Source organism: Trachypithecus francoisi, unplaced genomic scaffold (genome assembly GCF_009764315.1).
Source record: "Trachypithecus francoisi isolate TF-2019V2 unplaced genomic scaffold, Tfra_2.0 Lachesis_group5, whole genome shotgun sequence".
Taxonomy (NCBI): Eukaryota; Metazoa; Chordata; class Mammalia; order Primates; family Cercopithecidae; genus Trachypithecus; species Trachypithecus francoisi.
In genome coordinates this window covers 89,442,647-89,458,569 of record NW_022681470.1, presented here as the reverse complement: position 1 = coordinate 89,458,569, position 15,923 = coordinate 89,442,647, and the positions used below count along the sequence as shown (strand labels likewise).

At 50.1% G+C, this 15,923-nt stretch overlaps 1 protein-coding gene across 9 annotated transcripts; it reads left to right on the top strand.

The window, feature by feature from the left end:
* The first annotated feature begins 5,061 nt into the window (after positions 1-5,061).
* SLAMF8 (SLAM family member 8) lies at positions 5,062-15,867 on the top strand. 9 transcript variants are annotated; one of them, XM_033195640.1, is made up of 6 exons: positions 5,062-5,359; positions 8,301-8,627; positions 11,283-11,588; positions 11,669-11,776; positions 15,049-15,174; positions 15,460-15,867. In XM_033195640.1, the coding sequence occupies exons 1-6, from the start codon at positions 5,320-5,322 to the stop codon at positions 15,495-15,497; spliced, it is 945 nt and encodes a 314-aa protein (XP_033051531.1). In that variant the 5' UTR covers positions 5,062-5,319; the 3' UTR covers positions 15,498-15,867. The 9 variants fall into 9 exon arrangements, with proteins under 9 accessions (XP_033051531.1, XP_033051530.1, XP_033051527.1 ...); XM_033195639.1 differs by having other exon boundaries at positions 11,669-11,800; XM_033195636.1 differs by having other exon boundaries at positions 8,319-8,627; positions 11,669-11,800; positions 15,049-15,624.
* The last annotated feature ends 56 nt before the right edge of the window (positions 15,868-15,923 follow it).

Here is a 15,923-nt window from a genome sequence, read left to right as displayed (position 1 = left end):
ACAAGATGAGAAAGACCCAGGCTTTTCCCTCCAGTACTGGGATCTTTTGTGCCCTGCCACCTGTTCACATCTCCCTCTGCACTGCTGAAGAGGCTACAGTTGGCAGGACCTGCAGCCGACAGCACGTCTGCTCCTTCAGCATTCATCACTTGCTGTGCCTTTGCTCAGAGGGGCCCTTCTCTCAGGTTCTTTGGAATAAGAACCCATGTTGAACTTGTTCTGGAATTCTTTCCCACATGGGGCACAGATTCTTATTGTGACTGATCCTCTCAGGAGTATTATGAGTTCTTGACCATCAGCTTGAGTTCTTGACCCCATGAGACTTACACATGCTCGATGCTCTTTAGTGTTGGTTGGATGCATTAGTGTGCACAAGATTGGAACCAGGTGTTCGATGAGTGAGTGAATGCCTGCATGAGCTTCCAGTTTCCCCCTCTCTACCTCAAGAGAGCGCAGTGTGGTTTCGTTTCTGTTTTATGCAGGCTTCCTTCAAACCTCTGGGAAGGTGTATCTTTGCCTCAAAATCAGACAGACCTAAACCAAAGATCCCTTCCATCCAGACTCCTGCAAGCTGTTTCATCCCACTCACTTTCTCCTCTCTCCTCAGTTTCTCCCTCTCCAGCTGTGTGCACCATGCCTCTAGTTCATCTAAGACTCCACTCCCTCTACTTCTCCCCAGCAGGGCCAGGATCAGGGTGAGACAAGAGAGGCACCTCAGGCACAAAAATTAAGGAGGCACTCAGCGCCATCTCATGAGAAGTAAGGCCATTTCGCATCCATTTCCCATCTCCAGAGGCTCAGCAACGGTGGGCGTTTCTAAGAAGTGACAGAGACAGGCTCCTTCCAGGGTCTTCTCCCTCTAGACCAGACTTCCTGCCATGTCATGGCACTGCTGCCTAAGCTGGCTAGCCAGGGAGGGGTGCACACGGGCTCCGTTGCCCCAGGCAGCCTCTTGGTCTGTGGCTCCTCATAGCATGGTACCTGCTGACAGATTAAATGAAAGCAGACACAAAGACAGGGCTTAGGTGGGGTCCTACCTTCCCCTTTCAGTCCCCATCCCACACCACCCCCTCAAAGCAGTGCCCAGAGGCCTCCCCACTCCCTAGTAACACCCTTCCTCTTTGACTTCCACCTTTGGCTCCCAAAAAGCCTGCTAAATGCCCGCTCCTTCCAGCTGCTTTGCCTCTGCCTCCTTTCCTCCCTGGCTCCCCTTCTCTCTCAGCTCCTCAGGCACCCCACCTTTCTTTCCCTTCTCCATCTTTCCTCATGGGAGAAGTGTGGCCCCATTCTGCCTGCAGGCGCAAAGCTTCACCCAAATTCCACCCCGCCCTGGAACTCCACATCAAGTGGTTCAGGGTTAATGGTCAAGTTCAGGCAGCTTATGTGGCCTTGGTCAACACCTGCTCCCTCACTCCCAGCCCGAAGTGAAGGTGGGCTAATGGTGGGTGCAGGCTGTTCCACATGGCTGATGGAGCTGCTATGCCTGCCTCGGTGACCAACGCAGCAGATGCAGCTGAGAAAGGCCCCAGGGAATGGAGTCGCAGCACTGGCTGCCAGCTGCTCTCTTAATTAAGGAATGTGGGGAGTGGCCCCTTTGAACTCACCAGCTAATTTACTCCTGTGCACTCCCCTCTGTGGCTGGGTAATTAATATGGTGTGAACCAGTGATTAGCAAGTAGAGAGAACCTGCCTGCCACAGACTTAACCCTTCCCTGCTTCTGGAAAGAATCACCGCCTTCTTAGTTCATCTTTCTCCAGTGGTCACATGGGCAGTGAGTTTTTCCCTTTGGGGAGGTGGAATATTTTTCAGTCTTCACTCCACCTCCTCCTACCCCCTTTCTCAGCTTCCCCAAAACTCCCCTCAAGGAAAAGGGCTTCCGGTGGGGGAAGGACTGCAATTCATTCCTTGCTTGGATGGACAACTATGGGTGACCAGCTCTGCTTAGTGGCAATGTAACTGCCCACTGCCTTCTCCAAAGGAATTCAGGATCTGGCTCCACGTTGACCCCATACCTGCATCCCACAGCCCTCCCAGTCCTAGGCTTTGACATTTTAGAATCATTCAATCCAATCCCCAACAGATGCCTGGAGGGCTTTGCCTCATCGAAAGCCTGTCCTTGGCAATATACAGGGTGCAGAAATGAAGGAGATCCCTCCCCTCATGGAGCTCCCAGTCTGTGAGCAGAGAGTCAGAACAGGGGACTGCCCAGCCTGAAACATGCCTTTATCTGATTTACCCAGGTTTCCCTGCTTCTCTCTCCCTGGCCATTTAGTAGCAACAGTTAGTATTTGAGTGCTAACTGCACCCGACCCCAATTTAAACCTTCACATGTGTTCATTGGCAATACTAAGAGGTAGGTATTGTTAGTCATTCCCATTTCACAGGTGAAGATACTGAAACACAAGGAAGTTACTTTGCTCAAGGTTTCACAGCCAAGTTTTGAACTCAAAAAGTCTGATTCATGTTTGAGTTCTGAACTCCTGCCCTCATCTGATTGTATTCTTAAGTCTCACCTCAAATACCACCCCCTCCACAGAGCCCTCCCCAGCCCTCCACCTGCCCTGGCAGGGTCAAATCTGTCCTCTGGCTCTCACAGCCTCCAGGACGTACATCTGACATTGCTCTTGCTACACTGGTTATAATTATTGGCTTATATATCCCATCTTCTGTGAACTCCTTAAGGTCAGGGGCTAAGCTTTCATCTCTGTGTCCCTAGGTCCTGGCACCTAAGTAGATGCTCAATAAATGCCTGATGAATGAATGATGGAATTGGCAAAGGAGTCGTAAATGAGTTCCCTCCCTTGCCCTCTCCACCCCCGCGCCAGGCAGCTTCCCAGTTCTGCCCTTTTCTCGGTACTCCAGACATTTCCTTCATATGCAGGCCCTTCTCCTTCTCACAGGAGAAAAGGGCAGACAATAGCTGCTGTTCAGGTTCCCCTGCCCCTTTATTCTCTCCCAACCTGCCCTGCTGCTGTCCTCCCACTCCCACTTAAAACATGCAACAGTCTCTCCCTTCAAGCAGCGCTTCTGGAGCGTTCCCCCAGTCCACCAGCCACAGACTCACCCTGAGTGGGGTGCTTATTACAACCACAGATTTCTGGGCCCTAGCTCAGCCTGATGGCACCTCTGAGAATCCAAGTGCTGAACACGGTTGAGAGCCACTTGTCTCCAGAATAACTTAACCCAGTTTTCAAGGCCTCCACAATCTGCCCCCAACCTCCTTTTCCATTTTTCCCACCCAGCCCTGAAGGATTCCTGTCTGCTGTCACTTGTCCTCTGTGGAGCCTACTTGGTATTTTCCCACGGCCACATTCCTGCACGCTGTGCTCTCCCCTCCTACCCAGAGCCCACCCCCAACCTCTGGCTCTCTCCTTTCCTCATCCTATCTAAACCATGCCCATCTTCAAGGCACAGCTCAAATTCCACCTTCTCGAGAAGCGTCCCCTGCCCAGATCCACGAAGTCCTCTTTCCCACCCACTTCTGAGGGCTGACTACCTGTTTGCACAAAGTGGTGTCTGTCTGCAGATAAGCCTTCACTTTCCCTGGTGTACCTATCTCTACATTTTGGTTGTGAGTACCTGGAGGGCAAAAACCTTATCCCAAAATCCTCCTGGTCACCACCATATGCCAGTCAGAAGGAGGAATCTTGACTCAGAACAGGATGCCCCAAAAGTGAAAACATCCAGAATAAAATGGAAGTTGGCCCTGGGCCTCGCTAGGCTTTCAGGAGCAGATTCTTGTAAGTCAGCCTCTTTCAGATGCACATGGTTGGCTAACACATGGCGACAACAGCCCCCACACAAGCCACATCCTCCTTGCTGGATCTCACTGGCCTCCCTGCATCCCAGCCTGCCTTACTGCGATCTGTCCCCCTCAATCTAGCTTAAAATCCTTCTGTGGCCTCCCGTGGCCCTGAGAATGAGGACTAACTCTCTGCTCTGCATGCAGGCCCTCCTGAGTCAGGCCTTCTTCTCCAGGCTGGTCGCCCACAGTTATTCTTCCTCCAGCCATCCCAAGCCAGAAGGCCTCCTTCTCAGAACTATATGCCCCATCCTATATGTCTAGTTCCTGGCTGCCCCATCCTATATGCCTAGTTCCTGGCTGAGTCCAAAGCTCAGTGTCCAGTTTGATTGACAGGTGAGAGGCTGTGCAGGGCCAGATACAATGAGCCACACTCCAGACTAGCAGGAATTTTCCTTAGGGGCAAACACGTCCTCTAAAAAACGTTCCCTTACAAGAAACCAGGAAACTTGAAGTGAGAAGAGAAACAGGATGAGGAGGGGGTGACTGTGGCAAAATAGACCACACTTCAAACGTTGAGGTTTAAGTTCCAGCTCTGCACCTCTGTGACCTCTGCAGGAGGCCTAACCTCACTCTGGTTTTCACATTTTCCCATTTCTAACTGGATAACAAGGTGATCCTCTCAGGAGAGTTGCAAGGCTTACATAAAGCCAAACGTGTAGCCATGTCTAGAATGTACTCACTCACTTAACAAATACTCATGAAACATCTGTAATGTGCCGAGCACTGAGGGCAACACAGAAAGGAATAAAAGACCATGCTGGCTAAACAGTCTGTGAAGACCAGAAAACTGTCATCAACAACACATCAAGAGTAAAGAGGGAGGTGTGGGCATGCACAGGGCACAAGGAGAGGGCCTCTCACCTGCCTGTGGTCAGGAAGCCTGGAAGGACATCCTCGCTGACTGCACAGCCAAGCTCTGTTTGCAAGGATAAAAGGAGCAGCAGGGCTAGTCGGGGGAAGGGGGGAAAGTACCACACAGGGAAGTGTGAAATCAGTAGTTCTGAGAAGGAGGCCTTCTGGCTTGGGATGGCTGGAGGGAAGAATAACTGTGGGCGACCAGCCTGGAGAAGAAGGCCTGACTCAGGAGGGCCTGCATGCAGAGCAGAGAGTTAATCCTCATTCTCAGGGCCACGGGAGGCCACAGAAGGATTTTTAGCTAGATTGAGGGGGACAGATCGCAATAAGGCAGGCTGGGATGCAGGGAGGCCAGTGAGATCCAGCAAGGAGGATGTGGCTTGTGTGGGGGCTGTTGTCGCCATGTGTTAGCCAACCATGTGCATCTGAAAGAGGCTGACTTACAAGAATCTGCTCCTGAAAGCCTAGCGAGGCCCAGGGCCAACTTCCACTTTATTCTGGATGTTTTCACTTTTGGGGCATCCTGTTCTGAGTCAAGATTCCTCCTTCTGAACATGGGACTTCCCAGAAGGACCACAGCTCCTCCCGTGCACCCACTCACCCCGGGAGGTTCTGGATTTTGGTTGTTGAAGGAGTTTACCTGCCTCACCAGAGAAGGATGGCCATGGGGCCCCTGTGGAGTCTGCTTCTCTGGGAAGGTAAGTGGGGCAGGCAGACAGCCGGTCCTTGGAGAGCTGAAGGCCCCTCCCCAGCTGCCTTCGCCAGACATCTGGGCAGGGCTCCCTCAACCCGAGTGAGAACCCAGAAGCTGAGGGTTGGTAAGTGGGTAGGGAAGACTAGAACAAGCTCTTGGGCAACATTTTAAGCTAGGCAGATACAAAGAAATGCAGGGTCCTGGGAGGAAGAAGGTGGCAGCTTGAGGGGTATTCTTATCTGTGGGACATAAGCTGTTTTGTGGCCCAGGGCAGTAAAAACGGAGCCAGCGGAAGTCGGCTGTGAGAATGGTGAGGACCCAGCAGTGTTAGCACGCAGAAGCTCTACAGAGTTTGAGGAGAGAAGCAGAGGGCAGGACAGAGCAGGGTTCCCCACAATCAGCAGAGCATGTTTTCAGCAGCCTGTGGGGGAGCTGAGGTCCCTCCCTGCAGGCCTTTTTAAGGGGAGGCAAGTACTAAGTAGGGATGAGAGAGGCTAAATACGGCCCACGTGGATGTGGGGGTGGCTGATGGTGGTGTGATGTTGGGATGGCTGACACACGGGGTCTCCTCCACACTGGGCGATCCCTCTATCCATCTGATGCCTGAGTTCCCTTCCTTGGTCAACAAGCAGCCAATGTGACATGGGTCAGCACTGCCAGGCCATGGATGAGGGTTTATGGGGTGCGGCAAAGATTAAGATGCCATTGTTTACATCAGAGGCTTATAGGGACTTTGGGTTGCTTTGTCTCTTCTCCCTGCCTTGGTTCCTGGCCCTGAGAGCTCCAAAGCCTGCAGATTTCTTCAACATTTCTAAACGTGTGCGGGAAATCACACCTTAACCTCAAAAAAGGCCTCGGTCTGTTTGGCTCACAAAATCTTTCAAATCATCGGACATGTGAGACAAAAATAATTTGCCTTTTTTTTTTTTTTTTTTGAGACTGAGTCTTGCTCTGTCGCCCAGGTTGGAGTGTAGTGGTGCATCTTGGCTCACTGTAACCTCTGCCTCCTGGGTTCAAGTGTTTCTCCTGTCTCAGCCTCCCAAGTAGCTGGGATTACAGGTCCCTGACACCACACCCGGCTAATTTTTGTGTTTTTAGTAGAGATGGGGTTTTATCATGTTGACCAGGCTGGTCTCAAACTCCTGACCTCAAGTGATCCGCCCTCCTCAGCCTCCCAAAGTGCTGGAATTACAGGCATGAGCCACCACACCCAGCCCAAAAATAATTTTTCAAATGGCCCTTAATGATAAAAGATCTGTGTGACTGACCTGGTAAAGACCCCTTATTTTTCAGTGGTACTGAAGCCTGAGGGGTGGGGGGTGATGTGCAGAAGGCCACACAGCTGATCGTGGCAGCACCAGGAGCAGGTAGAAGCTAGGTCTTGGTTGACATCCAGTGCAATGTTCTTTGTGTGTTACATTCCTACTCTGCGTTAACACTGAAGCCTTCTTCAGTGTGAGAGGAGGTTGTTGGGCCTGGAGGACAGTGAGGCGGAGGAGGGACTGGAATTATCATGGCCGACTGAGCAACCATCCAGAACACGGCTCATTGACCAAACCTTCATCACCTCTTATTCTTCCCTACACCCTGTGCCAGTGACAGGCATGGGGTCAGTCCTCAGCAGGGTAGGTGATTTATTCAATACCATTTACTAGGCTTCTCCCACACTCTGTTCCTAAACGGTGGTGGGCACTGGAAGCACAATGATGGGGAGAAAGAGCTCACAGTCTAGTGGGAGATGGTGACCCACAAACAGGCAATAATAATAGAGGGATAAGGGTAGTCAGCATGGTGACCTCAGGCCACTGTGAGAACACAAGAGAGAATATGTAATCTCTCTTGGTTACATTACCTATGAGGGATAGGGGAGATCAGAGGAGGCAGTGATGCTACAAGAGTGGGCAGAAATTAGTCAGCAAAGGAGTCAGAGGGGCATTTCAAGCAGAAGTGTCTCCTATACACCCCTGACTCAAATACAGTCCCCAAAAGCAGCATCTTGCAGTCTTGCCCCCTGTCTGTTTCTCCTCCTGTTCTGGATCACAGAGAATAATATCCAGTGGATCCCAAGGACCTGGGAGCCATCCTTGACTCCTTTTTCTCCTTCACTCCCCAGAGCTAATCTATTACCAAATCCTACTGATTACACCATCTTCATGTTTCTCAATTCCTCCCACTTCTTTCCATCCCAGTTGCTCCCTTCCTCAATTCAAGTTGCCATCACTTCTCCGTTGGACTAACGTGAACAGCCTCAGTCCTGCCCACCTCCAGTGCATTCTCCACATCTCTGCTGGAGTGATCTTTCTAACCATGCATCTAATCCTGTTACGCTCCTGCTTAAAACCCACCTGAGACCCCCCATTGCTCTACAGATAAAGCTCAAACTCCAGTATTGCTTTCAGGGCCCTACATGATCTGACTCCCACCGACTCTGCAGTGTAATTTCCTATTCCTCACACAGAAAACTACTCTCAGTTCCCCACGGCACCAACTCTCCCCCTCCAGGCCTTTGTCAGTACTGTGCCCTCTGCCGGTGACACTTCCCTATCCTGCTCCAAGCCGCCCTGCACTTGGCCTGGCTGATTCCCATTCCTCTTCGAGGCTCTGCTTAACAATTTGTTTTCTGAGCCCATCAAGGCTGGGTGAGGTCCCCTGTCACCCTACCTGTGTTCTCCCAGGGCATCCCATTTTTCCCTTCATGGTATTTAACAGAATTCATTTTAATTGCTTTCTTGAATGTCTGGCTTCCTCTGTAAGCTCCATGAATGCAGACACTGGGGTTATCTTCCATATGTTTTATCCCCGGTACCTGGCACAGTGTACCCTCAACTTGAGTGGAGGGAGTGTCAGTGGAGGGGCCCCAGTTCACCCCATAGCACCTCAGATGCATGCAAAAGAAGGATGAGGAGCGTGGGGCAGGCAGAGTGACCGGGGCTCTGTTCTTTCAGCCCTACTTCCCATTATAGTTACTGGTGCCCAAGTGCTGAGCAAAGTCGGGGGCTCGGTGCTGCTGGTGGCAGCACGCCCTCCCGGCTTCCAAGTCCGTGAGGCTATCTGGCGATCTCTCTGGCCTTCAGAGGAACTCCTGGCCACATTTTTCCGAGGCTCCCTGGAGACTCTGTACCACTCCCGCTTCCTGGGCCGAGCCCAGCTACACAGCAACCTCAGTCTGGAGCTCGGGCCACTGGAGTCTGGAGACAGCGGCAACTTCTCTGTGTTGATGGTGGACACAAGGGGCAAGACCTGGACCCAGACCCTCCAGCTAAAAGTGTATGGTGAGTGTGTCTGACACTGGCTGCCTGACCCTCTTCTCCCACAAAGCACCAGACAAGCATCCTGAGTCATAGCAGCCAGGGAGAGCTGGGTTCCAGAAAGCTCTGGTCTCTGACCATGTTGCTGACTCAGGGAACAGCTGATCCCTGGTAGTCACGTCTAAGAAAATTCCTCCTGGCTGCAGCAGCCAGGCTTTGCCGTTTCACAGTGCTTGCCTGAACTCTAGCTCAGTCTTTTCTTAGCTCAGTGGCCTTAGACACAATGCTTAGCCTCCCTGGCCTTCACCTTTCTCCTTTGTAAATGGGCATTGTAATACTACCATGTAGAGTACCCACAGGGTGAAATGCAGTGGGATTTGCAGTGGCATCCAAGACAGAGCCTGGCCTGTGCTTCCTCAGTTCTAAAGGATCGTCATAGACTATAAGATGTGCCACTAGTCTATGTACCACTATAAAGGAAAAAAAAAAGATGTTACATACTAAACTATGACATAATGGATTTATTTAAAAATCAAATTATAATGAAACTATGACTAAAAGTATAGAATTTACACATTTCTTAAAAGGGCTTCTTAGAAAGATTTTAACTATATATGATTCATGGGTTCTCTCAGTCATTCATCATTGCAAAACAAACCATCCCAAAACTTACTGACTGAAAACAACGACGATGTTTACTTCTCATAATTCTGTGGGTTGGCAGGCCCAGCTGGGTGCAACTTCTGCTTCACATGGGTCTGCAGAGCCCTTCGCACAGCTACATTCAGTACCTCAGTTGGCTGCATGGACTGGGGGCTGGGTGGACCTTGTTTCCAAACAACTCCACCTTCACCTCCACCACAGCCACCTCCACCACCTTCATCATTTGTCTTCTGGTCAAGAAAAAGGGGATTTCAGCTCTCATTTATCTACCTAATGGGTTAGAAAAGAGGCATAGGTGACCCTAAATCACTGTTTCAGTAAAACCTTAGAAATCTAGATAGAGTGGAAGAGGGGGGAGTCCAGCTTTAAGAATGGAAAGCAGAGGTAGTAGCTTGGAAGAGGGTAGTCATGAGGGAGATAAAGGCTGTAAGCAAATTGGGGAGGTGCCTTGAATTACCCCAGGCCAGCTAACTGGCTGTCCTTGGGCAAGCCATGCAGGGTGCCAATGCAGTTGCAGGTGTCTTTCTGGATGCACACAGCCCTGAGCCTCATCTTGGCAAGCAGAGTACTGGCTGTATTTCAGCACCCCCACCCCCACCACCTGTTACCCTGTGACCCCCTTAGCCCAATGTCCTTGTGCAGTGAATAACCTACCCTACCATACAGTCAGCCCCTGGAGCCCCTCCTCCGGTCTAAGTCTCAGCTGCCGCACATGTGAAATGAGGACATTGAATGTGATAATACATGCAGCACCCACACCACTAAGCTCCAAAATGCCTTGTTCTCAGCATCTGAATTACAGATTTTAAGGAAATTGCTGTTTTATTGCTTCCAAATACATAGCGTGATTAGAACTAATTGCACGAAGCTGCCAAGCAGCCATCCTTAGGAGCTCTGCTTTGACAATAGATAAGAATGATTTGAATTAGCAGATCAGTTACTAGAAATGTCAATGGGTGTTTCTACTGTGCTTGATCGTGTTTGGAAGCAGCTTGTCCTCTTAAGTGATGTAAATATCCCCCCTGTAATCTTTGTTTATACTATTAGTGTGCCCAGCAAATCATTTCTCTTTCATATCACAAATCCCACCAGACTGAACTGGCATTAACGAGGTTTTTCTCTGCTTGACTTTGGAATGCTGTCAGAGACTGAGCTCTCCCGTTGTTACCAGAATGCTCTCCCACTGGCCTCATTTCCACTGAGACTCAGGATTTACTCATCAACCTGTATAGGAAGGGGGATCCGTGGCCTAGGACACCAGGATATCGGTTTGTTCAGTGACCAGGTATTGAGCGCCCACTATTTGCCAGCACTAGACAGCTAAGGTTACTGAGCTAATAAGACAGAGATCTCACCTCTGGGCCCCTCCTTCACAGCATTTTGCACCCTCATAATTATTTTATTAATTATTCATAATCATTTGTCAGTATTTGTCTTTCTCACCAAACTGTAAGCTCCAGAAGGCTAGGAATGTGTTTGTTTTCTTGCCTGACTTAATAAATGCTTGTCATCTCTTGTTGACTGACTGACATATTGTGAGATAAATACTACAGAAAGAGATAGAGTGCTTGGAGAGCTCAGAGCCATGCCTGGGAAGGCTTCACAGTCAAGGCATTAAGCAGTGTGTTCAAACCGGGCCTTGAAGGATGGGTAGGAGTTTTCTGGGAGGACAGGAAGGGAAAGGCATCTATGTGCACAGATGAACCATGTGAAAGCATGAAAGATATTTAAGAGCATGACATATTTGGGAAAACTGCAAATTAATTAGGATGAGCAGGGAGAAGCAGCAGGAGGTACAGCTGGAGAGAAGGGCATGAATCATTTCCCAAAAGGTTTTGAATATCAAGCTAAGGAATTCAGCTTCTGTCCTGTGGGCAGTGGAAAGCCAGACAAGATTTTGGAACAAGAGAGGCCTAGTCAGAGGTGGCATCTAACCCTGGGTGCATCCCAGAGCCAGAGATATGGGCCCTGCCCAGCATCCCTGGGACCCATACCTGTTGTACTTTTCTTTCCCAGATGCAGTGCCCAGGCCAGTGGTACAAGTGTTCATTGCTGTAGGAGGGGATGCTCAGCCCCCCAAAACCTGCCAGGTTTTCTTGTCCTGTTGGGCCCCCAACATCAGTGAAATAACCTATAGCTGGCGACGGGAGACAACCATGGGCTTTGGTATGGAGTCACACAGCCTCTTCACAGACGGACAGGTGCTGAGCATATCCCTGGGACCAGGAGACAGAGGTGTGGCCTATTCCTGCATTGTCTCCAACCCTGTCAGCTGGGACCTGGCCACAGTCACGCCCTGGGACAGCTGCCATCATGAAGCAGGTATGGCAAGGGTCAGCAGTCAATGGTTGAGGGCTTATGAAGCATCAAGTCCACCTCTGACCACACCCCTCCATGTTCAGCACCAGGGAAGGCCTCCTACAAAGATGTGCTGCTGGTGGCAGTGCCTGTCTCGCTGCTCCTGATGCTGGTTACTCTATTCTCTGCCTGGCACTGGGGCCCCTGCTCAGGTAGGAATCCTGCAGGTGCAGGAGGTAGGTGGAGGAGGTGGAGTTCCTGGCGGGGAGGGGATCTTGGACCTCCTCCTATTTAGGCTTCAGATGGTCTGCCCCTTCTCCCACCTCATCTCTTGGCCTTCTCTAGCTCATATCTTGGTTTCCAACCAGACTCAACTACTTGAAGTTTCTTTTGCAGTTCTCCAAATGAACTGTTCCCTCACATCCATCTGCAGACCTTTGTACATAATATTCCCTCTGCCTGGAACACACTTTCCATGATTTCCCACCCAGCCTCCCCCTTCATGTGGCCAACTCATACTCAGTCTTCAAGGTGTGCTTGCTCCAGAAAGCCTTCCCTGACCTCCCCCACACTCAGGCTGATTAATGTCTTTTCTTTAATCTCCATTGCTTACCCCAATCAGAGAACTATTTACATTTACTTCCCCACTGAATTCTGAGCCCTTAAAAGGAGGATGCTGGGTCACCACTGGGCATGTCAGTGGTTCCTAGAACACAAGGGTTCCTGAAACATAGCTGGCATCAACAAAGATTGTTGAGTGGGAGTCTAGACGACTCCCAACCCCTTCTTGCCTGAGATTTCTACAAAATGTCTTCTTAAGAGAAGCTACTCCCTGGCCAGTGGCTGATAGGGCTGCCTTCTTGAGAAGAGGAAGGAAGAGGAAACTCCGAGATCAGACCAGGTTCTAAGCTCTACATCCAGCTCAGTCCCTTCCTCTGCCCCAGGATGCCCTGTCCCTGAAAGAACTACCCGACTGACCAGGGCTCCATGGTCATTTCCATCCCAGGCTGTCGGAGCTGGCTTGTCCCAAGGTGGAGAAAGGGGGTCAGCAAGGAGGAGGCACTGAGGCCTCATTATGATGGGTGTGTCCTAGAAGGCAGGGTCTGGGTCCAGCCTGTAAGCACGGGGACAGGCAGTGCTGATTCCTGTTCATTCTCTCCAGCAGGGAGGAGGGCAAGAGGGATCAGCTGAGGCTGCACTCCATCTGAAAGCCCCATCTGCTGTGGGAGGGTGTGGCCCTGGCCCCTGCCCCAAGAGTCCCCAGGATTTGTGATAAGAAAATGGAAGCCAGGAATGAGCAGGGAAAAAAATAGCTTTATTGAGATATAATTCACATAGCATACAAGTCACCTATTTAAAGTATACAATTCAATGCCTTTTAGTGTATTCGCAGAGTTGTGCATCCATCCCCACAACCAATTTTAAAACAGTTCCATTACCTCCCCCAAAACCCCGTAACCCCTTAGCCATCACCTCCCAATTCCCCCATTCCTCCCACAGCACTAATCTACTTTCTGCCTCTATGCTTTTGTCTTTCCTGGGCATTTCATATAAATAGAACTCTACACTATGTGGCCCTTTGGCCAGGTTTTTTTCACCTAGTGTCATGTCCTCAAGGCTCGTAAAATAGCATCTTTGGCCACTGAGAAGGGACCCAACCACCTAGGATAGTAGAAAACTCCACGCAGGCAGTCCAGAAGCTGGTGCTGGCTCTGCCTCATGGCTTCTGTCCAGTTATTTAACTGGGTCCACCACAGCCCTAACTTTCCATACCTTCTGCAATTAAGCGTACGGCATAGTTGCAGGCCAAGGTTAGACATTAGGAAGAATTTCCTATTCTTGAAGAGCCTCCCTTTCCAGGGTGTTGGAAGACCAGGAGAAATGTTCCTTTCCCTAAGGTGACCTTGGGCTAACACACTGAGGATTCAGAGGCCTGCGGGCAGGCCAAGGATGCCAAGACTCCAAACATTGGAGGGGTAACTTTCTTTCTGATGTCCTTACCAGGGAAAAAGAAAAAGGATGTCCGTGCTGACAGGGTGGGTCCAGAGACAGAGAACCCCCTTGTGCAGGATCTGCCATAAAGGACAATATGAACTGATGCCTGGACCATCAGTAACCCCACTGCACAGGCACGCGATGCTCAGGGACATAACTGGTGCCTGGAAATCACCATGGTCATCATACCTCCCATGGGAATCCTGTCCTGCTTGGAAGGAGCAGCCTGGGCAGCCATCACACCACGAGGACAGAAAGCACCAGCACGTTTCGCACCTCCCCCTTCTCTCTCCCATCTTCCCATATCCTGGCTCTTCTCTGGGCAAGATGAGCCAAGCAGAACATTCCCTCCAGGACACTGGAAGTTCTCCAGGATCCAGACCCATGGGGACATTAATAGTTCAAGGCATTCCCTCCCCCACCACTATTCATAAAGTATTAACCAACTGGCACCAAAGAATTGCCTCCAGCCTGAGTCTTAGGCTCGAAAATATATTAGATATTTGAACTGATAGAGGAACTCTGAGTCACCCATGCCAGCATCAGCTTCAGCCCCAGACCCTGCAGTTTGAGATTCTGATGCTTCCTGATGGCCAAAGCATTGCTATAAGAAAAGGTCTAGAAACAGGTGAAAGTGAGAGGTGGGGGACAGGTGTTTCTCTTTCTGGCCTAAGGACTTTCAGGTAATCAGAGTTCATGGCCCCTCAGAGGTAAATTGCAGTTGTAGACACCAAGGATGGTTGACAACACATAGTTGAAATGGGCACCGTTTTACAGGAAACATCATATTCATAGACATCCTCACCATCTCCCTCCACTCTCACGCCTCCTGCAGGATCTGGGAGTGAGGGTGGAGAGTCTTTCCTCACACTCCAGCACAGTGACCAGGAAAAAAATATTGAATTTGCCCCAGCCAACAGGACGTTCTTGCACAACTTCAAGAAAAGCAGCTCAGCTCAGGATGAGTCTTCTTGCCTGAAACTGAGAGAGTGAAGAGCTATAAAACGCTATGCAGAAGGAACATTATGGACAGAAGGGGTATGAGGCACTCTAGAATCTGCCACATTCACTTTCAATGCAAATGCAGATCTACCTTAGTTCAAGGGGAGGGGACAAAGACCCCACCATCCAACAGGAGGACTGTAGAGGTCACTCTGACTCCATCGAACTTTTTATTGTGGCCATCTTAGGAAAATACATTCTGCCCCTCAGTGATTCTGTCTAGAAAAGCTCTGGAGTATTGATTGCTACTGGAAAAACACTTAATGAGCTAAACTTACCCTTGGGGATTATTAGCCGTTAAGGTTCACAGTTTCTCTCACCCAGGTGTAACTGGATTTTTTTGGAGCCTCACTCAAGTCTTGATAACAGAGAGGAAGGAGGTATTGAAGAAACAGGGGTGGGTTTGAAGTACTGTTTTCCCAGGGTGACTTCACTTTCCCCACCTAGGATGTCAGTCCTGTCCAAGGACCTTCCCTCTTCTCCCCAGTTCCCAGGCAATCACTTCACCTTGGACAAAGGATCAGCACAGCTGGCCTCCGGATCCACATCACCACTCCTCCACTCGATTGTTCCCAGATCCTCCCTGCCTGGCCTGTTCAGAGGTTCCCTGCTGGTAACCTGGCTTTATCAAAATCTCATCCCTTTCCCACATGCACTTCTCTCCTATCACCTTTCCCCAAGATTACCTGAACAGGGTCCATGGCCACTCAACCTGTCAGCTTGTGCTGTCCCCACCTGCCACCTACAGTCATGCCATATGCCTGGTCACTGAATCATGCAAAACTGGCCTCAGCCCCTGAAAATGAGTGAAAAGGAAAGCCCAGGATCTGACAAGGAGCCCTGGTGGGTTTCTGGGGAAAAATACAGCACTCCCCACCTTTCTTCTGTTCATCTCCAGGGCCCCACCTCAAATCAAAGCAGCTCTGGATGAGATGAGACCCGCAGCTCTCCCTCCATAAGGTGACTCTTAGCAACCTCATTTCCACAGTGGTTTGTAGAGTGGTGCACCAGGGCCTTGCTGAGCAGATCCACACTGCTCAAATAAAGTTCCCATCCTCAATGACTCACTTGTCAACTAGTGGACTAATGAACTCTCTGCCAAAAAAACACGAAGTGTTTCCGTGAGACCAATTTTGTGCTAATAAGCGTTGAGACTGATGCTTAAAAAGTCACACCACAACAAATATTGATTGAGGGTGTTGCATGTGCTGGGTACATTTCTTGGTACTTGGGAATCAGTAGTGAAGCAAAACCCTTGCCTTTGAGAGTTTATGTTCTGGATAATATAAATAAACAAGTAAGCATACATCAGATGTTGTTAGTTCTGTTAAGAAAGATAAGGCAGAGTAAAGGGCTACAGAA

Coding starts and splice junctions, on each gene's coding strand:
- SLAMF8 (XM_033195635.1), top strand. CDS start 5,320: ATGGCCATGGGGCCCCTGTGGAGTCTGCTTCTCTGGGAAG. Junction 5,360..8,300: donor GAGTCTGCTTCTCTGGGAAG/GTAAGTGGGGCA, acceptor CTGTTCTTTCAG/CCCTACTTCCCATTATAGTT. Junction 11,589..11,668: donor CAGCTGCCATCATGAAGCAG/GTATGGCAAGGG, acceptor CTCCATGTTCAG/CACCAGGGAAGGCCTCCTAC.